The sequence below is a fragment of the Nicotiana attenuata genome, unplaced genomic scaffold, assembly GCF_001879085.1.
Source record: "Nicotiana attenuata strain UT unplaced genomic scaffold, NIATTr2, whole genome shotgun sequence".
In the NCBI taxonomy this organism is placed as follows: Eukaryota; Viridiplantae; Streptophyta; class Magnoliopsida; order Solanales; family Solanaceae; genus Nicotiana; species Nicotiana attenuata.
This window is the reverse complement of record NW_017673631.1, coordinates 17,435-43,579: the sequence shown is the minus strand read 5'-3', so window position 1 is coordinate 43,579 and position 26,145 is coordinate 17,435. Positions and strand designations below refer to the sequence as shown.

At 41.2% G+C, this 26,145-nt stretch overlaps 1 protein-coding gene across 1 annotated transcript in view; it reads left to right on the top strand.

Annotated features, from left to right (window-relative positions):
* Positions 1 to 18,878: 18,878 nt before the first annotated feature.
* The window catches only part of LOC109216898 (ATP synthase subunit beta, chloroplastic-like), a 24,140-nt gene continuing 16,873 nt past the window's right edge, over positions 18,879 to 26,145 (top strand). The window contains exons 1-2 of the mRNA XM_019381115.1: positions 18,879 to 18,997; positions 19,733 to 19,902. Of these exons, the coding sequence (XP_019236660.1) occupies positions 18,879 to 18,997; positions 19,733 to 19,902 (289 nt within the window). The remainder of the gene's footprint in view (positions 18,998 to 19,732; positions 19,903 to 26,145) is intronic.

Below are 26,145 nucleotides of genomic sequence, written 5' to 3'. Positions count from 1 at the left end.
TTACCTAATTTTCAACACATTTATGAATGTAACTTGTGATGACCTTTGCCAACTTTTGTTCTACAACTCGCTTGACTTCAAAACGTAATACACAACTATCATACTACTAAAATAACTCATAACATAACCTCCTTATCACGTTAAGAGCCCTAGTCTCACCCCAAAAGTACATGTGATAACATTCCAAACTTGTCGACATTCGACAAAACTTATTTTCCTCAATTTGTTTAGCTTCTAAGCCTTTCAACCCTCTTGGTACTTGTTATAAATGATCTTGGAGATTTGTAACCTCCAAGGTAACATGATTAACTTACTTTATGGACTTTTAAAAATAATCTCATTTCTGAGCTTACATCAATTGACTTACGACGTACTCTTACATACGAAAATATGGGGTGTAACACAAGAAGTCCTAAAACACAACACGAACCTACTTGGGGCCTCAAATCACATAGAATAACATCAAAACCACGAATCACATCTCGATCAAGCTGGGGGAACTAATCAACTTCCAACTTATCAAAACTCATGTCGAACCACGTCTAATCATCTCGGAATAACCTCAAATTTTGCACACAAGTTTCAAATAACAAAACCAACATATTCCAACTCTCGGGAACTAAAATCCAAACCCTATATCACCAAGGCCAATCCCTAGTCTAACTTATGAACTTTCCAAACCATCAACTTTCCAACTTTTGCCAAATAGAGCCAAAACAATCTAGGAACCTCCAAATACAAATCCAGACATATGATTAAGTTTAAAATTACCATATGAACCTATTGGAACAATCAAAATGCCAACTCGTGGTCGTTTACCCAAAAGTCAACTCTTACAATTTAAACTTACAACCTTGGAACTAAGTATTCCAATTCACTCCAAAATCTTCCTGAAGCCAATCCCAACCATTCCGCAAGTTAACAAATACCAAATACACATAGGCAAAGCATCAAGTAGAGGAACATGGCTAAAATACACAAATGATCAGTCGAGTTGTTACATTCGTCCCCTCATAGACAAATATTTATCCTCGAATGAGTTTAGAGTCATACCTGAAATGCCGAAAAGGTAAGGATATTTGCTCCGCATATCATGCTCCGTCTCCCAAGTCGTCTCCTCAACTGGTCGACCACTCCACCGAACCTTCAACTGATGTGATATTTTTCGATCTCAGTTTTTGATCCTGCCTATCCAAAATGGCCACCGACTCCTCATTATAAATCTAATCCTTGTCCAACTGTACCCAGCTGAAATCCAACATATGAGACAGATCCTCATAGTACTTCCGAAGCATGGATACATGGAATACCGGGCAAACCCTCGACAAGCTGGGTGGCAAGACAAGCATGTACACCACCTCACCAACTCTCTTCAAGACCTTAAATGGACCATTAAACCAAGGACTCAACTTGCCTTTCTTCCCAAACCTCATCACTCCCTTCATAGGTAAAACTCTGAGTAGAACCTTATCATCCAGCATGAATGTCATATCACGAGCCTTCCTATCATCATAACTCTTTTACCTAGACTGCGTTGTACGAAGCTGCTCTTGAATCGATTTTACCTTATCCAAAGCATCACGAACTAGATCAGTGCCTAACAACCTAGCCTCCCCGGGCTCAAACCAACCAACCGAAGAACGGCATTACCTCCTATATACATCCTCATATGGAGCCATCTGGATACTCGACTGGTAGTGGTTGCTGTAGGAGAACTCTATCCCACCGGCCCCCAAAACCAATGACACAGGCTCGTAACAGGTCTTCCAAGATCTGAATAGTATGCTCAGATTGCCTGCCCGTCTAGGGATGAAATGTCGTAATCAGCTAAACCTGTGTGCCCAATTCATACTACAGAGTTCTCCAAAAATGCAACGTATATTGAGTGTCTCGATCCGAGATAATAGACACAGGCACACCATGCAAGCGAACAATCTCTCTAAGATAAATCTGAGCTAGCTATTCTGAAGTGTAGGTAGCCATAACTGGAATGAAGTGTGCAGACTTGGTCAGTCTATCCACCATGACCCACACAACATCAAATCTACTCAAGGTCTGTGGCATCCCAATCACAAAATCCATAGTGATACGCTCCCATTTCCACTAAGGTATATCTAGCGTCTAAAGCAAACCACCCGGTCTTTGATGCTCATACTTAACTTGCTGACAGTTCAAACACCATGCAACATGCGAAATAATGTCCTTCTTCATCCTTCTCCACCAGTAATGTTGCTTCAAATCTCGATACATCTTTGTATCACCTAGCTGAATGGAATACCGTGAACTATGATCCTCCTCAAGAATCGACTCTCTCAAGCCATCTATATTAGGAACACATATTGGACCCTACCCTCAAGCTGAAAAGTAGTGAAGTCGACTCTATGCGACTCCAATATCCTCATAGCGTGCAGTCTGTCCCTGCACCTGTCGATGAAATCCTGAGCATCCTCATAACGCTCACCTCCGAAGACTGGAGGGTGAAGTCTGGTCCATCTGTCTAGTAACTTCTGCGGATCGAACTCCACAGCTGGCCTAGGCTGGGGGTACCTCTACAGCAACTGGCTGAACCCCCTCTGCGGGTAGTGCACCCGGAGTCTGATATACCGCGGCTGCATGACCTGGAGCCTGAGCAGTAGGGGTCTGTGCTCCCCCTCCTGCCTGCGAAGCAGCTGGGTCTACTGGAAATAAACCAGCCTGAGTCATGGTGTCCATGAACCGGAGCATACGGCCCATGACCTCCTGCAATCCCGGCGCAGTCATGAAATCCGCCGGAGTAGGCACAGCTGCGGGCGCCTCGCCCTACTCCTCAGTAGTGGGATCCCTCGCAGGGTCTGCTAGTGGTGCAACTGGAATAGCTCTGGGACGCCCTCGTCCCCTACCGCGGGCCGATGCCCTCCCCCGGCCTCTGCCTCGGCCTCTGGCAACGGGGGAGCAGCTCCTCCGGGCCCGGAACGTTGGCGGCACGAGTCCTCACCATCTGTGAGAGAATAGAAGAGGAAACTTAGCATACTGACCACTGCACGATGGAAAACGAATAAAGAGTAGTCTTTCCTAACACCCTATAGCCCCTAGAAGATAAATACAGACGTCTCCGTACCGATCTACAAGACTCTATTAGGTTTGCCCATAACTTGTGAGACCTACGTGAACCTAGTGCTCTGATACCATGTTGTCACGACCCATTTTCCATAATAGGTCATGATGGCGCCCGACACCATTTGTCAGGCCAGCCAACGCGAAAGTATAATTAAATTCTCATTTTACCCTTACTAAAAAACCATTATAATAGATTTTTCCCCCAATTAAAGTCATAAACCAATAAAGATCAATAAATGTAACGACAGTTATACAACCCAAAAATAACGTCTACTACTGTGTGTGCCAGAACCTGGTGTCACAAGCTACGGGCAACTAGTAGAATATACACAAAATGAATAATGCCCTATCCTATTGTCTGAATCAGGATAGACAGAAACAACAACAAAAAAATACAAGGAAGACTTCTTCGGCTGCGGATCGGCAAGAAGGGAGTGCAGCTCACCGTAGAAGTCCCAGATGCGCTCACTGATATGCACCAGAGTGATGTCCGGATCTACCTGCCTCAAATCCTGTACATTTAAGTACAGAAGTGTAGCATGAGTGCATAAACAATATGTAACCAGTAAGTATCCCGTCTAATCTCGAAGAAGTAGAGACGAGAGGTCGACTCGATACTTACTAAGGTCAATTAATATATATATATATATATATATATATATATATATATATATATATATATATATATATATATATATATATATATATATATATATATAAGTATGATGTATTCAAATCATGGAATTTACAAGTGTCAACAGTTTATGGCAAGTGGTATAAGTCAAAAACTTTACAGCATCAAGTTTATAATTTATCATATGAGAAAATGGCAAAATAAAGCATGTATAGGCTTTTCCACACTTAACATGCGCACATAATACCGAGGCGACGACCCGATCTAACAGAAATAAACTGTGCACTTGCCGAGGGTCGACGGCGCGCCTATAGATGCATCTAATCATACCGAGGCGATCAACCCGATCCACAAATAAGGATGAAATATCAAGTTCACACACATGGCACATAAATGGTCAAGAATACAAAATCAGACTTAATTAACTATACAAGTATGCTCCTATCCCCTTTTAAGTCTCTAGTACACGCTAGGTGTTCATAACAATGATTTAACATAAGAGATATATTTAATAGGCATATTGTAGGTCCTAAGCTACCCGGACATTTATCATAGTAGTAGCTACGCACGGGCTCTCGTCACCTAACGCGTGCGTAGTCCCCGCATTTAGCAACAAACACTCAAACATTAATCCTAAGGGGACAATTCCCTCTTACGAGGTTAGAAAGGAGACTCACCTCGCTCCGAAGTGCACTTCCGATATCAAGAATAGGCCCAAACCCTCAATTCGTAGCCACACGAGCACCAACTAATTAAAATAAGCAAGTACTAGTCAATAAGAGCTTACAAGGTTAAATTCTAATTGTTTAAGCAATTTCCTAACCATAAATACAAGTTTTCCTAATTTCCGACCCCGGGCCCACATACCCGAATTTCAATATTTTTCGAAGGAAGTTGTTCTCTATCACCTAAGGATCACAAATATGTGATTTCTAGTTCATTTCATGGTAAATTATAGGATTAAATCTTAGATTTGACTAAATGCTAGGTCTAACTCTAATCTCTTGATTTTTACCTAATTTTAGTGTTGAATCTACCTAATGTTTATGTATTTGAACTAAAAGTGGGTGGGAATTACTTACCTTGCAATGATATGTGGAAACTCTCTCTTTGAAACCCCCAAAATCGCCCAAGTGTGCAGTGAGAAATGAAAGAAATGAGTTTGGGTTCGTATTAATGAACCCTTCTGCCCGTAGTGATTTCCGCTTCTGTGGCAGGAATCCCGCTTTTGCGGGTTCCGCTTCTGTGGAAGTGAGCCGCTTTTGCGGAAAAGGCCAAGGGGGCCTGGGCCGCCTCTGCGGTCTAAACCTCGCTTCTGCGAGGCCGCTTAAGCGGAAAGGCCACCGCTTCTGCGGTTCTGGGCCTGGGCGGATGGACCGCTTCTGCGGTCAGGGGTCCGCTCCTGCGGTTTCCCCTGGGCCTGGCCCCTTCCGCTTCTGCGATAAACGACCGCTTCTGCGGTCTCGCTTCTACGGTCCAAGAGCCGCAGAAGTGGTTATGACAGAAGCAGCAGATAAGGCTTTTTCCTACGTTTTCAACTTCACTCGAACCTCGACCATTTGACGCTCGGGGCTCCCGAGCCCCGCCCGAACATACCGACAAGTCTGAAATCACGAGGCGGACCTACTCGAACCCTCAGAACACTCAAAACAACGCTAAATCGAGCAATCAACCCCAAAACCAAATGAATCAATTCATTGAACTTCAAGTTCTTAATTCTCCTTCAACGGGTCAAAACACCCTTAGACTACTCGGATGGACACCAAATTTTATGGGTAGGTCTTAACTGATATTTCGGACTTGTACCAAGTTTCGGAATCGAAATCCGAACCCGATACCTATGAAAACAATGATTTCTTAGTTTATTTAAATCTTTGAAACTTTAACTTAACAATTTCACGAAAAAATTCATTACTCGGGCTAGGGCCCTCGGAATTCGATTCCGGGCATATGCCCAGGTCCCATATTTTCCCGCGGACCCTCAAAAATTGCCAAATCACGATTCCGGGTCCGTTTCCCCAAAATGTTGACCAAAGTCAAACTTGGCCCTTTTTAAAGAAACTTAAAGAAGCAACTAGGCTTATTCTTGCTCAAAACTCTTCTAACTTCCGAACCCCCCGTCCCCGCAAGGTATAAATTAGCTAAAGCAAGTGCGGATAGTATTATTTAAGGGAACGGGGTTTGGAAATGCAAAACGACCAGTCGGGTCGTTACAGGCTAGGTGCATTGCATTAAATGTGATATTTTTAGTTGTTAAATGCCCCAACGCTAACATGATGACTTCATTTGGTTCCTCTTTGTTCTCCTCATTATAGCAGAAGGGTGGTTGGTTTGTGGCTCTTAAGGTAACTCATCCATACAACACAAGGTCAAAGGGCAAGGTAGCCATGGCTAGACAAAAATTGGGCACAAGAGATGTTGACCCGTCAAGGGAGTTTGTGGAGTCGGAGTCTAAATTGAAAGAGGAGGTCCAAAGGGTGAAGCAGCAGATGGCAGAAATGTATTAGTCTTGGATCAGGGGGCATCCTCCACCTTCATTCCCCACTAACTACACTGAAAACCCTGCAACTATCCCACCACTATCACAAATCCAGATTCCCACTGCTGCTTATATCTCCCCACAACCTTTTCACACTCTACCCGCCAAAACCACCTCATATACCGCTCTTTTGGCCACTCATGCTCTTGAAGCTCCTCCACCAGCTATTTTTCCTCGATCCTCTAACGAGACTGTGTTCAAAGTCCCCGATTCCCAACACTATGCTCCAGAACCAACTTTCAAAGTCTCGGATCCATACTCTCATGCTCCTCATTTTGAGGCTCCTGGTGAAACTGAAAATCCTGGTAAGAAAGTGGAGCAAGATGAGATATCCAAGAAGGTGAAAATCTTAGAGCAGTCTATAAGAAACATGCAAGGGATAGGGAGCCAGATGAGCGTGTCTTACAAAGACTTGTGTTTGTTTCCTGACGTCCAAGTGCCTGCTGGGTTTAAGATGCCAAAGTTTGATTTGTATGACGGGCACGGAGATCCCATGGCCCATTTGAGAGGTTACTGCAGTAAGATGAGAGGCGTCGGTGGGAAAGACAAATTATTGATGGCATATTTTAGTCAAAGTCTGAGTGGGGCAGCTCTGGAGTGGTACACCCGCCAAGATGCTAACAGGTGGTATACGTGGGACGATATGGCTCATGCCTTTGCCAGGCACTTTCAGTATAATACAGAAATTGTCCCGGATCGCAGGTCCCTCGCCAAGATGGAAAAGAAGCCTAATGAAAGCTTTAGGGAATACGGGCTCAGATGGAGAGAGCAAGCGGCCAGAGTCAATCCTCCGATGGAAGAAAATGAGATGGTCGACTACTTTCTTCAAGCTCAAGAACCAACTTACTTTGGGCATTTGATCATGGCTGTGGGTAGGCCTTTTAATGATGTGGTAAAAATGGGAGAAATGGTAGAAGATGGGCTGAAGTCGAGCAAGATCGTGAGCTATTCTACTTTAAAAGCCACAGCACAAGCAATTCAGAATGACACAGGAAGTTTGCTGGGTCAGAAGGAACACGATGATGTTGACATGGTTGTTTCAGAGTCACGACATGGCCCAAAGGGTCCGCCTCACCAATATACCCAGCCTCAACTCCAACCCCAAAACTATCCCTGAGCTCCACATAATCCACCTCAGTATTATCCTCCGAACAATGTCCGGTCATATGTCCAACCATCAAGTCACTCCCTATGGTGAGCACCAGCACAGCATAATGCATTCTTGCCTTCACAACATTTTCGAGCACCCAACAACCCTAGAAAACAGGGGCAGGGAAGAGAACAAAGGAAAAGAAATAGTTTCACACCAATTGGGGAGTCCTACACAAGCTTGTTTGAAAAGTTAAGGCATTCTGGCCTGNCATAGCATTGAAGATTGTTGTTCTTTGAAAAGGGAAATAGAAAGAATGATTCAAGAAGGGGTAATTGTGATCAATGACAGTGACAGGGAGCATGCGAATCCTCTTGGGAACTTGCTGACTGAAGTTAATGATAATGAAGTTGTTAATGGTTTTGGCAATATTGATGTGGAACCCAGTGGCTAAGATGCCATGCTTGATAATTGGAAAGACGCTCCATCTCTTGGCTAGCTGAAGAGGAGTCTTGGTGGCTTATTTTGTTGTCATTTCTGTTGTCCGAGTTATTTTCAGGGTTGTAATCCGGATATTGTCTTGTGATTCAGACCCTTCTATCCTTTTATTTTGCCTAGTTTGTTTTTTCATAGTAACTCGTTTAGTGTTGTCTAGGTTCGCTCCAAGGTTGTAACCCCAATTTATTTTACTTGTTTTGTTGTTCAAACTCTTTCACCATCTGTCTTATGTAGTTTTTTGTTTTTTGTTATTTTTAGTCATTTTTTGTTTAGTTCTCTTTTCTTTTTATAGTTCCTTTATTGCTGGCTCTAGTGACATGACATGCACGCATAATTCCAAGCTCGGTCTTAAAGTTAGTTTAATCATGAGGCAATGAAACAATTTTGAAGATGATAGGGAAATTTGAGGGAAATAAGTAAAGGCATTTTGAGATCACTTCAAGCCCGAATTGTGTGAAACTGGGGCAGATAGAACATAAAGAAATACTATTGAAACGCATCCTGCCGCATCAGGTTGAAGCTAAAGGCAAGTTTGTCCCTAATTGGCAGGGGTCGTTCGTGGTGATGAGAGTGTTGTCCAATGGTGCTTTGTATTTAACAAATGTAGAAGGAAAATGTGTGGATATGGCTGTCGATTTTCACGCGGTCAAAAGATATTACATATGATTTCTTTGGTTTGTTTAATTGTGTTGTTTGTATTTGGCATGCTTTGAAGATTGGAATGATGAAGGCGTTTTATTCTGCTATCTAAACACTTTATCCTTTGTTACCCCTTTGAGCCTTATTTATTTTCTTTCATATCCCTCTTTTGGAATCAGAAGCGGAGTTTAGAAATACAGATACAGGAAAAAAAAAGAGAAAAGAGGAAAAGAGAAGAGAAAAAAAGAGAAAGAAAAATGGGAAAAAGTAAAGAAAAGAAAAGAAAAGAAAAAAAGAGAAAAGAAAAAAAAGAGAAAAGCAAAAAAAAAAAAAAACAACAAAGCAATTCCTATGTCATGAACTAAGTTCGACCTGATTCCTTTTAAGGGTACGTAGGCAGCCTCACGGTTTGGTCCCATCAAAATAAAATCCAAAAGCCCCCAGACAAAGAAACTGGGGCAGAAGTTGTGGTTATGTAAAAGATCTGATTCCAAAAGTTGTAAGTTTGAACCCATTCAAGTTGTTTTGAGCCTTCGTGATACCCTTTCTTTCTAACCCTATCCAAAAGCCCACATTACGGTCCAAAGAAAGACCTTCCGACCAGTCTTCGAGAGATGCCAAGTCGAGCAGGTAGAGGTGATTCCTATTAGGGGAAACACTCCATTCTGAACAAGGAAAATGAAAATGAGAGAGTCTTATCGGTGAAAACCTTCACAAGCACTATAAGGCGACGGTAAGTTGTGAGAAAGAACAAAATGAGAGAGGCTTGATGGTGAGAACCCTTCGGGCACTACAAGTCAAATAAGGATCGTGAATCAGATTGGAAAATCGGAGCATTGAAGCCCAGTTTCACGGCGAAGAGGTGCAATAAGAGTTGAACATTAGACTTGCTTGACAGATTAGGCCACTTAATCCAAAGGTGCATGTCATGGTCATTAGAGTTGGTATCCACATCTGATAAGTGTGTAGTTCTCCTGTTAGGGATCATCTCTTTCCATTGTCCTTTACTCTGTTCCTTTTGTTTTGTTTACTCCCTCTTCTTGAGTTTGTTTGGTCAAAACAAGTGAGAAATGACTTCAAAATCTGCTACCAGCTTTCCAATTGCACAAAACAGGATCTAGCTAGCACATCAAAGTGGCATAAGTCAGGAAAGAACAACGTGCGCACTGAGCTGGTAACAATCAACATACTTTGGGATTCATGTGAAATACAAAGGTTTGGTGTATATCAATTCATGAACAATGCAGCAGATAGAGGATGTTGAGTGAACGGATCAAAGGTATTCTCTGTGATGAGGTTGACAGAGAAAGTGGTTAACCAATGAAAAGCAAGGTCCTCCAAGCGGAAATCAAAGTTATCATGGCAAGTGAAGGAGCAATAGACCTCAAGGCCAAGGCCAGTGGTTTAAGTTAATAAAGAACAGCATACGCACTGAGTGGGTGGCAATTGACGTGCTTTGGGATTCATGTGAAACAAAAAGGTTTGGTAAATGTCAGTTCATGAGCAATGCAACAGAAAAAGGGTATTGGGTCTGAACGGAGAAGAGGTATTTTCTGTGATAAGGGTGGCAAAGAAATTGGTTAGTCAATAAGCAAGCAACGTCTTTCAAGGTGAAATCAAAGTTATCATGACAAGTGAAGGAGCAATCGCCGCAAAGTCAAGGCCACAAACCAACCACCATGTTTAAACTCACAAGTATTCTTTGTCTGAAACAGGGACGGAAGCTATGTTCATATCAAAGCTGGGAAGCTTGAAATTTTCAGGTGTAATGCCCCAATTCTGTTTACGCAAAGGCCAACACCCCTAGGAGAAACACTTCCTAGTCGGGGTTTTCAAGTTATATTTTGTTGTAGGAGACACACTTCCTAAATTGAGATTTTACCCTTAGGAGACGCACTTCCTAGTTTGGATCATATGAGTTTGAGTCACTAATAGTTTTCCCCTAGGAGACGCACTTCCTAGTCTAAGTCTTCCAAATTATATTTTGCTTAGGAGACACACTTCCTAAGTTGATTTTCACCCATAGGAGACGCACTTCCTAAATTGATAGTTCATTCATAGGAGACGCACTTCCTGGTTTGAGTCATTGAAGTTTCACCCATAAGATACGCACTTCCTGGTTTGAGTCATTGAAGTTTCACCCCTAGGAGACGCACTTCTTAGTCTGGGTCTTTCAGGATACACCTGCTTCCTAAATTGAGAGTTCATTCATAGGAGACGCACTTCCTAATTTTAGTCACTAAAGTTTTCACCCCTAGGAGGCGCACTTCCTAGTCTTGGTCATTTAAATTCACCCCTAGGAGACGCACTTCCTTGTTTGGTTCATTCAGGTTTTAGTTTAGCAGACGCATTTGCTAGGCAAAGTTTCTTGGTTTTACTCGTAGGAGACGCACATCCTAATCTAGTCTTTAGTTTACTCTCATCATTGCATCAGTAGTATAAGTGGTTTACAATATTGCTAACAACTCACAAATATTCCTAGTGCAAACTGGGGCAGAAAACTTCGTCTGTTTTGTTTGTTTTGATTGCAGGCACCCACATGGAAAGCAAGGGAACACAGAAAGTTTCTGCAATCAGGCGCCCACCAGGAGAACAAGGGAAGACAGTTCAAGTTTCAAGGAAAACAATTCAAGTTTCAGAGGAAAGGAACACAATTCAAATGTTGGTAATCAGGCGCCCACCTGGAGAACAAAGGGAAAGCAGCAATGTTCAAAGGAAGACAGTTCGAATATTGGCAATCAGGGGCCTACCTGGAGATAAAGGAATTCACTTAAGAATGCAATGCAAGTCAGCAACAAAAGAAGCTCGCGGCAAGAATGCGAGTCAACAGTCCGAGGTGATTAACAGAAGTTAGTCACAATCCAGAATATAAAGAAAAGAAAGGCAAGAAGTGAATCCAAATGCAGAAGTTGATGAAAGATGTGGGTTGCTCAAGACATGGCCGAGGTCACAAGCACTGCATACCTGGTCTTGATCCGAAAATCTGAAGAAGGATGAACTAGCACCTGCAACTAGCAAGCGTCAAGGTTCAAATCTAAAGTTTGCATGAAGAACCACTCAAGACTCAAGATCAAGCTTCAGAAGACTTATAGATAGGAATCTTGTAACTCGTAGTTAACAGGCTTAGCTAGTCTATTTTCATGTTTTGATTTTGATGTAATAACAGGACCGCGGACCGGAACCTCGACGGAACGGCACTTCGATCGGCTCTCTACCTCGGCATACTCCATCATCTCACTCACCTCTGAACTACACGTGGCCTGATTCTTTTATAGCCAAGGATATATAGGCAGCTCAGCTACCAGGGCTCAGTCACATTCCCCTTTTCTCTTAGTTTTGGTCTCTTTAAATAAGGGTCGGGTCAAAATACCTGTCTAGTCGTTCTTTGTCCGAAAACGCTTCGCATTTCCAGTCAAAGAGGGGCAACTGTAGACATGTGATTTTTGACCCTCCCCAAGATTTCTTATATTTTTAGCATGTAAATATTTAATTTAGGCTTAATATAGCTACTTCAACTATTTTTTGACTTCTTTACTTTATTTTAGTGATAAAAATGAAAATAACAAAAAAAAATATATCTTAGTTTATGTATTTTTCATAAATTTAAAAAAAATACAAAAAATAGTACCTTATTTTTATCTTTATATAATTTCGAAACACAAAAAGAGTTTTATGTTAGCTTTTGTATTGTGTAGTATTTTTATCTTATTTTAAAATGAGTCAATTAAGGTGTTGGATCACAATTTTAAGAGTTTTAGAGCCCAATTCTTGGCCCAATTCGGATTAGTCCATTAAGCCTAGGGACCCTTCTAGACTCTTCTTTGGAACAAAAACAAATAAAAAAAAGACCCTAAGGACTTAACACAAAAGACCTAGGGACTAATTGGCAAAATACACAAAATAATAACCTAAACCTAGACTCTACATATAGGAACGCCTACAATGAGCTGAAATACACAAGAGGTCAGCCGCAAAACAACAAAAAGAGACTGCACAAAACCCTAATGACCTTCTTCTTCATGAACACATCCAGAACCTAGCTCCATCTCCATAGCAGCCGCTAGTCCACCTTGCTCCACCGGCTGCTCGCGTCAGACTCATCTCCGCCCGCAACAGAACCAACATCCACCCCTGAACTCGTCGGAAACACACGCACACCTACTGAACGAGTCAACATATTGAAGCATGAACCATTAGCATCGATGAACCAGACCCCATCCTCACCTTCCTCTCTTTAACTTATAGCGGTCACACTCCTACGTCATAAATCATCCCTCGAAGCTAACCGAAACACCGGAATTCACATCCGAGACCTCTAACGCATAAGTCAATATCTGGTTGAGTTTTCCAAAACAAACCTTCCTTAAAGAGACTAAGTGTCTCATTTCCTTCTAAAACCAGTCCAAATCAACTCGTTCACATAAGACTCTTATAATAAAGCATAAAGAAGCAGAAAATGGGGAAAACGAGGCGGTAACTCACGTGACGACGGGTCGAGTCGTCACATCCTCCCCAACTTAAACAAATGCTCGTCCTCGAGCGGGTCAAGAAACATACCTGAAGCCTCAAATAGGTGAGGATATCTGCTCCGCATCTCCCGCTCGGTCTCCCAAGTAGCCTCCTCCACGGGCCGACCTCTCCACTGCACCTTCACCGAAGCAACATCCTTTGACCTCAACTTCCGAACCTGACGATCCAAAATGGCTGCTGGCTCTACGTCATAAGTCAAATCACCCTCTAACTAAACTGTACTGAAATCCAAGACATGGGACAGGTATCCAATATACTTCCGGAACATAGAAACATGAAAAACTGGATGCACACTCGACAAGCTAGGTGGCAAGGCAAGCTCATAAGCCACCTCCCCAATCCTCCTAAGTACCTCAAAAGGCCCAATGAACCGCGGACTCAATTTCCCTTTCTTTCCTAATCTCATAACACCCTTTGTGGGTGAAACCTTCAGCAAGACCTTCTAACCAATCATATAGGATACATCTCGGACCTTCCTGTCCGCGTAACTCTTCTGCCACGACTGCGCTGTACGGAGTCTCCCCTGAATCACCTTCACCTTCTCCAATGCATCCAGAACCAAATTTGTCCCTAGCAATCTAGCCTCCCCGGGCTCGAACCAACCAACTGCAGATCTACACCGTCTCCCATACAAGGCCTCATACGGTGCCATCTGAATGCTGGACTGATAGCTGTTGTTGCAGGCAAACTCTGCAAGCGGTAGAAACCGATCCCATGACCTTCCAAAATCAATAACCCAGGCACGTAGCATATCCTCCAATATCTGAATGGTGCGCTCGGACTGCCCGTCCGTCTGAGGCTGAAAGGCTATGCTCAACTGCACCTGAGTACCCAACTCTCGCGTCTGCCAAAACTGAGAGGTAAACTGAGTGCCCCGATCTGATATGATGGAAACTGGGACACCATGCAACCGAACAATCTCCCGAATATAAATCTCTGCCAGCCGCTCTGAAGAATAAGTAGTACAAACCGGAATGAAGTGCGCGGACTTGGTCAACCTGTCTATAATTACCCAAATAGCATCAAACTTCTTCAAAGTCCGTGGGAGTCCGGTAACAAAATCCATAGTGATCCTCTCCCACTTCCACTTAGGAATAACCATCTGCTGATGCAATCCACCTGGTCTCTGATGCTCATATTTCACCTGCTGACAATTAAGACACCGGGCTACATACTCCACAATATCTCTCTTCATCCTCCGCCACCAATAGTGCTGCCTAAGATCCTGATACATCTTCGCAGCACCCGGATGAATGGAATACCGCGAGCTATGGGCCTCCTCCAATATCAACTCCCGAAGCCCATCCACATTGGGCACGCAAATCCGGCCTTGCATCCTCTACACACCATCATCTCCAATGGTCATGTCCCTTGCATCGTCATGCTGAACCCTGTCTTTAAGGACAAGCAAATGCGGATCATCATACTGACACTCTCTGATGCGGTCGTACAAGGAAGACCGAGAAACCACACAAGCCATCACCCGACTAGGCTCTGAAATATTTAGTCTCACAAATCGATTGGCCAAGGCCTGAACATCAACTGCAAATGGCCTTTCCTCAACTGGAATGTATGCCAAGCTCCCCATACTCACCGCCTTTCGGCTCAAAGCATCAGCCACTACATTGGCCTTCCCCGGGTGATATAGAATGGTGATGTCATAATCCTTAAGTAACTCTAGCCATCTCCGCTCTCTCAAATTAAGATCCTTTTGCTTCAACAAATGCTGAAGACTACGATGATCAGTGAATACCTCACAAGATACGCCATACAAGTAATGGCTCCAAATCTTCAATGCATGAACTATAGCAGCTAACTCCAAATCATGAACGGGATAGTTCTGATCATGGGGCTTCAACTGGCGAGAAGCATAAGCAATAACTCTACCCTCCTGCATCAAAACACAACCGATCTCAACTCGCGAAGCATCGCAATATACCGTATAAGAACCTGAAGCTGATGGCAAAACGAATACTGGAGCTGTGGTCAAAGCTGTCTTGAGCTTCTTAAAGCTCTCCTCACACTCGTCCGACCATACAAATGAAACACCCTTCTGAGTCAACTTGGTCAAGGGCGATGCAATAGAGGAAAAACCCTAAACAAACCGGCAGTAATAACCTGCCAACCCAAGGAAACTACGAATCTCTGTGGCTGAGGACGGTCTAGGCTAACTCTGCACTGCCTCGATCTTCTTCGGGTCAACCTGAATATCCTCGCTGGACACCACATGTCCCAAGAAAGCCATTGAACCGAGCCAGAACTCACACTTGGAGAACTTTGCATAAAGCCTCTCCTCCCTCAAACTCTGCAATACGACTCGCAAATGCTACGCGTGCTCCTCCTGACTACGTGAGTATACCATAATATCATCAATGAACACTATGACAAATGAATCCAGATAAGGCCGAAATACACTGTTCATCAAATGCATGAACGCTGCTGGGGCATTGGTCAGCCCGAAAGACATGATAAGAAGCTCATAGTGACCATATCTCGTCCTGAAAGCAGTCTTATGAATATCTGAATCCCTGATCTTCAACTGGTGATAACCCGAACGAAGATCAATCTTGGAAAACACCCTCGCTCCCTCAAGCTGGTCAAACAAATCATCTATGCGAGGCAGGGGACACTTGTTCTTCACTGTTACTTTGTTCAATTGCCTATAATCGATACACATTCTCATTGTGCCATCCTTCTTTTTCACAAACACAACTGGCCCACCCCACGGTGACACACTAGGCCGAATGAACCCCTTGTCCAGGAGCTCCTGAAGCTGCTCCTTCAATTCTTTCAACTCCGCTGATACCATACGATATGACGGAATAGAAATTGGGCTGAGTGCCCGGGCACCACGGGTCAANACTACATTTCTAAAAACAAAACCGGAGTATGCGTTCGCGCAACTTCGGCCCAAACACTCTTAATAATAATTAAGCGTTGTTGATTGTGGACACGTTCGCGTGACATGATTTTTGACGCACCAAACAGGCGGGTATACGTACGCGTAACCCGTCTCAAGATAATTTTCTTAATTAAAAGTGGTGAAAGAAGCACAAGCATATAGGTTCTAAAATCAGAAATTAAATAATTGTATAAGCCAAGTATTATCAAAGCGACCGTGCTAGAACCACGGAACTCGGGAAATGCCTAACACCTTCTCCCGGGTTAACAGAATTCCTTACCCGGATTTCTGATTCGCAGACTGTAATAACAGAGTCAAACCCTTTCCTCGATTCGGGATTTAAACCGGTGACTTGGGACACCATAAATCTCCCATGTGGCGACTCTGAATCTTAATAATAAATCCCGTTTCGATTGTCACTTCAAGTTGGAAATAACTCCTTTATTATACTCTTCCAGGGGTGTAGTAAAAAAGGGAGGTGTGACAGCTCTGGCGACTCTGCTGGGGAAAAAAACCCAGAACTTTTGTTTAGGGTTCAAGAATTCGAGCTTGTTTTATGATTTTTACTTGGCTTATTTATTGTTGATATTATTGTATTTTTGTGAACCTTTGTGCTAAAATGCTATCTGTTTACCGCTTTAATATTGTTGAATTGTATATAATTGCCTTCTTACGCCACCCCATCTGAGTCTTCTGAAAATGGTGCATACGTTCGCGTAGCCCGCTTTTCTGTAGAAATTATACCAAATAGAGCGAGGCTGGGCAAGCGACAAGGCCGGGCAGACTTTAGTGCTCCCGGTACGTCGCCCCCTCCTCGGCCCCAGTTGTCCGCTCGGGTACCCCAAGTCTAGACCAAAACCCCAGTATTAAACTTAGAAAAACACAACTCCATGCCGGATCCCTAGTAGGAGCGCTTGTTTGCATCACGTGCATTTGACTTAGGGGACTCAACACAGGGGTTGGGTCCGTCTAGGACAGGTGTACCCAAAATAACAGACCATCTTGATGCATCCTGTGTGCTACATGTTGCATTCCTTCAAGGGTAAAAGGGTCATTTGGCGGACCAAGGATAGCTGAGGGCAAATGAAAAAAATGAAAAAGAAAAAAAATGAAAAACAATGAAAAAAAAAGAAAAAAAAAGGAGAAAAAAGAGGGTGAAGTGTGAAAATAAAGTAAGTAGGGCCCAGTTATGTTTTTTGTTACGAAAAAGACAAAAAGAAAATACAAAAAAAAGGATTTTACACTTTTTCATCATTTTAAGAAAATAAAAAAAACAAAATAAAAGGGAGAAGAAAATCCAAAAGATTTTGCATGTTTCATCATTTTTTAAGAAAAGCAAAAAATATGTTTTCTCTAAATTAGTTGTTTTCTAATTCTCAACCGTATCCAATCTGCCCGAACTACGCATACATGATTCTCGTCTTTCGGGGCGTGATACGTAGGCAACCCACATAGTGTCCGGTCTTCCTAGTAAATCTCAGGTTCTTGGCTTTGCGGGGTCTCAGCCAAATTTTGCACTTCTAGCCATCTTTTGGCCAAATAAGTCATTTTGCAAAAATAGTCTCAGCCATGTCTTGCGTGTGTTCCATAGGGAGTGTTATTATCTCACCTAGTGTTGGTTTAAGTTTTTTCATACAGGTGTGGATCTACTTACCGAAGTTTGAACGTGACAGATATCCCAGGACCACTGCATTCAGGAGTTGCTTGAGGAGATTTGTTTTATTTTTATGTTTTGAGTCTGTTCTTCATTTTATGCCGTCTTTTACTTTCTAGTTTTGTACAGCAATGTCAAGTCTTTGTTATTGTATTTTTGCTTTATATTTGAAAAAATGTGCTGTAACTCAAAAATCCAAAAAAAGGATGTTGCATTTTATATTTCCGTTAGGAATTTTCTTTAGAATATTAATTGTAGAAATGAAAAAAAAATATTTGAGGTGGTTTTTCCTTTAGGCAATTAATATCTAGGACTTAAAATAAAAATTGTTTTTATATTTTCTTTACTATATTAGGACCAAAAATTCTTTTAGTACCTTGTTAAAAGTTTTCTTTAAGGTATTAATCTCAAAAATCCAAAAAAGATTTTCTTTTGAGGTGTTTTGGGAAATTAGTGAAAAATGAAAAAAAGAGTTTCTTTAGTTTTCATTAGAACTTTAGGATATTGTACATAGAAAAAAGAAATATACTTTATTTTGTTTATCATTAGAATTTCTTCTTTAGGCAATCAAAATTGAAATCCAAAAATATTTTGTTGTTTGTTTCGAAATCTAGCGTCAGGATATCAAATGAAAATTCGAAATGTTTTTCTTTGGTTTATTGTTTGGACTTCATTTCAGAAAAAAAGAATCAAAAAATATTTCTCTTGTAGGACTTTCCCTTAATAATTTCCCATAGAGTGTTTGTTTCAAAAAGAGAAAAAATATATGAGTTTAGAGTGGTCATTAAGGCAAAAAAAGAAGAAAAAAAAAGAGGAAAAGAAAGACTGATTCATGCGGGGTCATGATACGTAGGCAACCTACATAGGGTTCGATCGGATTATTTTTTTTATTATTAAAGAAAAAGGAAAAATGGAAAATAAAAAAAAAACAAAAGGAAAAGAAAAAGAGGTGAAATCATGTGATGTGAGAAATGAGAGGAAAAGAAAAAGTGATAATTAGAAGGGAAAAAGAGGAAGGAAAAATGATCAAGAAAGTGCTAGAAAAGCAAAGAAAAGAGAAGATTGAAATGGACAAATTGGGATGATGCCAAGTGACCTTACGACCCTCTAAGTCATTCTAGAACCATTAATTGTTGCTAGGTGCATTGCATTTAATGTGATATTTTTAGCTGTTAAATGCCCTAACGCTAACATGATGACTTCATTTTGTTCTCCTCATTATAGCAGAAGGGTGGTTGGTTTGTGGTTCTTAAGGTAACTCGTCCATACAATACAAGGTCAAAGGGCAATGTAGCCATGGCTAGCAAAAACTTGGGCACAAGAGTTGTTGACCCGTCAAGGGAGTTTGTGGAGTCGGAGTCTGAATTGAAAGAGGAGGTCCAAAGGGTGAAACAGCAGAAGGCAGAAATGTATCGGTTTTGGATCAGGGGGAATCCTCCACTTTCATTCCCCACTAACTACACTGAAAACCTTGCAACTATCCCACCATTATCACAAATCCAGATTCCCACTGTTGCTGATATCTCCCCACAACCTTTTCACACTCTACCCGCCAAAACCACCTCATATACCGCTCCTTTGGCCACTCATGCTCTTGCAGCTCCTCCATCAGCTATTTTTCCTCGATCCTCTAACGAGACTGTGTTCAAAGTCCCCGATGCCCAACACTATGCTCCAGAACCAACTTTCAAAGTCTCGGACCCATACTCTCACGCTCCTCATTTTGAGGCTCCTGGTGAAACTGAAAAGCCTGGTAAGACAGTGGAGCAAGATGAGATTTCCAGGAAGGTGAAAATCTTAGAGCAGTCTTTAAGAAACATGCAAGGGATAGGGAGCCAGATGAGCGTGTCTTACAAAGACTTGTGTTTGTTTCCTGACGTCCAACTGCCTGTTGGGTTTAAGATGCCAAACTTTGATTTGTATGACGGGCACGGAGATCCCGTGGCCCATTTGAGAGGTTACTGCAGTAAGATGAGAGGCGTTGGTGGGAATGACAAATTATTGATGGCGTATTTCAGTCAGAGCCTGAGTGGGGCAGCTCTGTAGTGGTACACCCGCCAAGATGCTAACAAGTGGTACACGTTGGACGATATGGCTCAGGCTTTTGCCAGGCACTTTTAATATAATATTGAAATCGTCCCGGATCGCAGGTCCCTCGCCAAGATGAAAAAAAAGCCTAATGAAAGCTCTAGGGAGTACGCGCTCAGATGGAGAGAGCAAGCTGCCAGAGTCGATCCTCCGATGGAAGAAAAAGAGATGGTCGACTACTTTCTTCAAGCTCAAAAACCAACTTACCATGGGCATTTGATCGCGGTTGTGGGTAGGCCTTTTAATGATGTGGTAAAAATGGGAGAAATGGTAGAAGAGGGGTTGAAGTCTAGCAAGATCATGAGTTATTCTGCTTTAAAAGTCACAACACAAGCAATTCAGAACGACACAAGAAGCTTGCTGGGTCAGAAGGAACACGATGATGTTGCCATGGTTGTTTCAGAGTCACGACATGGACCGAAGGGTCCGCTTCACCAATATACCCAACCTCAACTCCAACCCCAAACCTATCCCCGAGCTCCACATAATCCACCTCAGTATTATCCTCCGAACAATGTCCGGTCATATGTCCAACCATCAGGTCACTCCCTATGGCGAGCACCAGCACCGCATAATGCATTCTTGCCTTCACAACATTTTCGAGCACCCAACAACCCTAGAAAACAGGGGCAGGGAAGAGAACAAAGGAAAAGAAATAGTTTCACGCCAATTGGGGAGTCCTACACAAGCTTGTTTGAAAAGTTAAGACATTCTGGCCTGATTGAGCCGCTCCTCGGCTATACTCCAGACCCATATGCAAAGGGTTTTGATCCTACTGTACGATGCATGTACCACTCTAATGTCCAAGAGCATAGCATTGAAGATTGTCATTCTTTGAAAAAGGAAATAGAAAGAATGATTCAAGAAGGGGTAATTTTGATCAATGACAGTGACAGGGAGCATGGGAATCATCTTGGGAACTTGTTGACTGAAGCTGATGATATTGAAGTTGGTAATGGTCTTGGAAATATTGATGCGGAACTCAGTGGCTAAGATGCTGTGCTTGGTAATTGGAAAGCCGCTCCATCTCATGGCTAGCTGGAGAGGAGTCTTGGTGGCTTATTATGTTGTCATTTCTGTTGTCCGGTTTATTTTCAGGGTTGTAATCCGGATATTGTCTTGTGACTCAAACCCTTCTATCCTTTTATTTTTGCCTAGTTTATTAGTCGTAATAACTCGTTTAGTGTTGTCTAGGTTTGTTCCAGGGTTGTAACCCCAGTTTAGTTTGCTTGTTTTGTTGTTCAAACCCTTTCACCATCTATCTAATGCAATTTTCTGTTTTCTGTCTAGTCATTTTTGTTTAGTTCTCTTTTCCTTTTATAGTTCTTTTCCTGTTGACCCTAGTGACATGACATGCACGCGTAATGCTCAGACTGGTCTTTAAAAGTTAGTTTAGTCATAAAGCAATGAAACAATTTTGAGGATGATAGGGACATTTGAAGGAAATAAGTAAAGGCATTTTGAAAACACTTCCAGCCCAAATTGTGTGAAACTGGGGCAGATAGAACATAAAGAAACCCTATTGAAATGCATCATATCGCATCGGGGTGAAGCTAACGGCAAGTTTGCCCAAATTGACANCAAAACCAGAACGAATACGTCACAATATGCCAATGGAACAATACCCAATCGAAAACAGTCAAAAAATAGCAAAAATCTCAAAATTAGCAAAACCCGAGCCCCGGGCCCACTTCTCGAAAATCAGAAAAATTAACATCAACGGACTCCTTATCTCGCCACGAGTCTATACATATAAAGATTACCAAAATCGGAGTCCAAATGACCCCTCAAATCCCCATTTTAACTCTCTTAAGATCCAAGCCCTAACCTCTATTCTAACTCCTTAATTCCTTAGTTTTTTCAGTCTAAATTCATGTAATAACACCTTAGAATTGTGTTTTAGACTCAGAAATCCTTACCTCAAAGAATTCCCTTGATTTCTCTCTTCCAGCTCGCCCAAATTCTCCAAGTCCGAAGTGAAAATATGAAACCCTTTGAAATTTCGCGAAGATGAAATTTAATAACACTGCTCAGTCATTTCCGCATCTGCGGCTCCATGGTCGCATCTGCGACTCCCACTTTTGCGGTCAACAGGCCTCTTCTGCGAAAATAACCGCTTCTGCGGTCGAGTTCCCGCATCTGCGGCTTCCGCTTCTGCGGACCAAGCTCCGCATTTGCGAATCCCATTAGATATCCAAATCCCGCATCTGCGGTCATTTAGTCGCATCTGCGACTCCGCAGATGCGGTCACCAAATCTGCACCTGTGGTCCCTGCCGCTTCTGCGGCTCTCCCCTTGCTTCTACGGTACCGCTTCTGCGGTCCCATTTCCGCAGAAGCGAAAATACCAGAAACAGCTGCAATTTCTGAAGTTTCACAAACCAAAACTTCCCGTTAACCATCCGAAATCACCCCGAGACCTCAACCAAAAATACCAACACCTCATATAACATCATTCAAACTTATTTCAATCATTAAAACACCTCAAACAACACTAAAACCATCATTTCTCATCGAATTCAAGCCTATGTTTTTTAAAAACTTCCGAAATACGCATTCGATCAAAAACCCAACCAAATCACCTCCGAATGACCTGAAATTTCGCACACACATCCCAAATCACATAACGAAGCTACAGCAACTCTCAGAATTCTATTCCGACCCTCGGATCAAAATCTCACCTATCAACCGGAATTCGCCAAAATACTAACTTCGCCAATTCAAGCCTAATTCTACACCGGACCTCCAAAATCACTTCCGGTCACATTCTTAAGTCACAAATCATCCCCCGAAGCTAACCGAAACACCAGAATCCACATCTGAGCCCTCTAACACATAAGTCAACATCCGGTTGATTTTTCCAAAATAAACCTTCCTTAAAGAGACTAAGTGTCTCATTTCCTTCTAAAACCAATCCAAATCAACTCGTTCACACAAGACTCTTATAATGAAGCATAAAGAAGCAGAAAATGGTGAAAACGGGGCGGTAACTCACGTGACGACGGGTCGGTTCGTCACACATAAGTAAATCAACAATTAGTAATCCTTGTTCCGGTAGGCTACAATTGTAGTATTCAAGTGATGTTGTATCACTAAACCATTTAATAATTACTTCTCACTATTCCAAATAGTTGTAAATATTTATTGCAAAGTCGGAAGCCACTAGAAAGAAAAACAGAAAGGTTATGAAGTTGATTAGTGATCAACGACATCTAACCTGCTCATGACATGAGGGAGAAAAGATCATGTTTTATTGAAAAGTAATAGAATTGCAAAGGAATCAATTTAGCTCTTAGAATTACAAAGGAATCTGAGCCCTCTAACATATAAGTCAACATCCGGTTGATTTTTCCAAAACAAACCTTCCTTAAAGAGACTAAGTGTCTCATTTCCTTCTAAAACCAATCTAAATCAACTCGTTCACACAAGACTCTTACAATGAAGCATAAAGAAGCAGAAAATGGTGAAAACGGGACGGTAACTCACGTGACGACGGGTCGGTTCGTCACACATAAGTAAATCAACAATTAGTAATCCTTGTTCCAGTAAGCTACAATTGTAGTATTCAAGTGATGTTGTATCACTAAACCATTTAATAATTTTACTTCTCACTATTCCAAATAGTTGTAAATATTTATTGCAAAGCCGGAAGCCACTAGAAAGAAAAACAGAAAGGTTATGAAGTTGATTAGTGATCAACGACATCTAACCTGCTCATGACATGAGGGAGAAAAGATCATGTTTTATTGAAAAGTAATAGAATTGCAAAAGAATCAATTTAGCTCTTAGAATTACAAAGGAATCAATTTACCTCTTAGATTTCAATTTTACACTCAGAAATATACTGGTAATTTTGGGACATATACTCGACCACAAGCATCTAAAGGGACCTTTCAGTAGAGGATTTATAAAATTACAAACTTTGGGATCTTTTTGTTAAGAGGATTTTACTTAAAAACTCAAATATAATATATTATAAATATATCAATTCATAATTAAAAATTCAAAAATCCAAAGTGAAGCTGTGGAAAATTGAAAAACAAAAAATAGAGCTGAAAAAAGAAAGAAGAAGAGAAGAAGAACTGAAGAAGCTCTCTGAACTGAAGAAAAAACAGAGCTTTTCTCAGGCTGTTCTATTGAGTGCAGCAGCAGTGATTAAAAACAGAGCCAAAAAAAACAAAACAAAGAAAGAAGAAGAAAAATGAAGAAAAAACAGCAACACAGGCTTTGTTCTGTTGCAGCAGCAGCGACAAAAAACAAAGCCCAAAACAAAAAGAAAGAAGAAGAGAAGAAGAAGAAGACAGAAAAAAGAGAAAAATTCGACGAAGTCACGGAACAAAAACTCGAAGAAAGAAAAAAGGAGATGAAGGAAGGAGAAGAAGAAAGAAGAAAAAAGATGAAGGGAAGCATACTTGATGAAGAAACTTGAAGAAGAAAGGAAATTGCTGGTCTGTTGTCGACTAAAAGGAGAAAGAGTAAAGAAATAGCGAGCCCTAATTTTTGTTTTAACAGATCGCTGCTGCTATATTCTTCTTTTCTTTTTTGCAAAAAAGCGACGCTACAACTCGCCACACGCTACAGAGAGGCAGAGGCTCTCGATAATACCATTTTCAGCGACCTGCAAAAATTTGAGAATACATAAATCAGTTACTTTTAAAAGTAATATAATTCATCAGTCAAAATTTAAAATAGTAATAAAGTAAAAGCAGGTCTAGTAAAACAGGTCCTCGAACACAATGCTAAGTGTAATATCTAGATCTAGTAAAAGCAGTATGTTATGGCACAGAAAAACAGTGACTGAATTGAAATAACATTAAAAGCAAGAATAAAAGGAGAAAGAAAGAGAGACAAAAGGACTGTGGGTGGGAAAAAACAAATCTGTTTTAGAAGTATATTGGATCTGTCTGGTCTTCTGCATGTAAACAAATCTGCTTAGTTTACCTTTGGCATCTTCTTTCTCAATCTGTCATATCTTGCAACATAAGAACCTAATATCCTAAATTTTACTTCTAATTACTCCTAATATATTTTAGTTGTTTGACTATCCAATGGCTTCCTCATCTTATGTTAGAAAAATAAAATGTGAATACCAACTTTTAATCCAGACAGGTACTCTTAAAAAAAAATTCTAAGATAAACTATGTTGTGCTCCAAGGGCCCCACTGCTCCCTTTCATGCGCTCAGTTTTGTGTGATAAACACTTTCGCCAGGTCTGTATGAGGGTTCACTAGAATAGGTGTCTATCTAGTCATTACTCGCTAGTATAGTTAAAATATACAATTAAATTTCAGTGCCAACGTCGCCTACTTTTTATACATCTGTATTAAATGTTGAATGAAATTTCTAACTTACCAATTCCAAACTTTCATTCCTCGTATTCTCTATGGGAAAAGGACACTTCAACTGTTGATTCCTAATACCTTAGTCTAGTGACATTCCAACTATATTGTCTCTTTAACATTCTTTTATAGTTCAGGCAACAGAAAGTACCAGAACTGGTGGTAGAACATGGCAGAACCAGTGAACAACAGTTTTAAAACAACAGAGCAGTAGCATAACTAGAAACATGGCAGAACAGAGAAAAGAAGAACTGAAAAAAATAGAAAAGAACTGGTAGAAACATGGCAGAACCAGTGAACAACAGTTTTAAAAAAAAAATAGAGCATTAGCATACCAAGATACAGGGCAGAACAGAGAAAAGAAGAACTGAAAAAAAAATAGAAAAGAACTGGTAGAAACATGGCAGAACCAGTGAAAAGCGCTCGCTTTTTTTTTCCAGATGCCTCGCTTTAGGTCAGAAATGTGCAGACCTCGCGTCTCGCCTCGCTTCAGCGCTTTAAGCGAGAAGCTCTCGCTTTTAATAACCCTGCTGTAATCCCTAGATAAATGTTTGTTCAGTATTTCTTTCTTAAAAGCACAATAGAAGTTCAACTTCACTCATTCAGCTAATAATTTTTTCCTCATCCTACTTCCATGAACTATTTTCTATTTTAAGGACACTACTAATCACAGTGTAAATGAAGAATTGAGTAGAGGACAAAAACTACATCCATACCTAAAACTTGTACATTCTTTGTTATGAGAAAAAGAATAGCATTTTCATACACAAAGTTGCAGCCAGAGGTTTAAGATTAACACTAATAAGATTAACATTAACATACTTTTCTCACACCAATCATTAAGATAACAAAATATAATATTTTCTTGCACATAGAACAGTTCTACGAGGAAATACACATACAGTACATTTCTCAAACTTACCCCTCAACACCCATTTTAGAACACAAGAGCCAAACAACCAGAAAACCAACAGGAAAAAAGTAAAATTCCCATATATATATATATATATATATATATATATATATATATATATATATATATATATATATATATATATACACACACACACACACACACACACACAGCAATTTTCTCTAACTCTCCCAATTTTAAATTTTTCTATTTATGTTTTAGAAC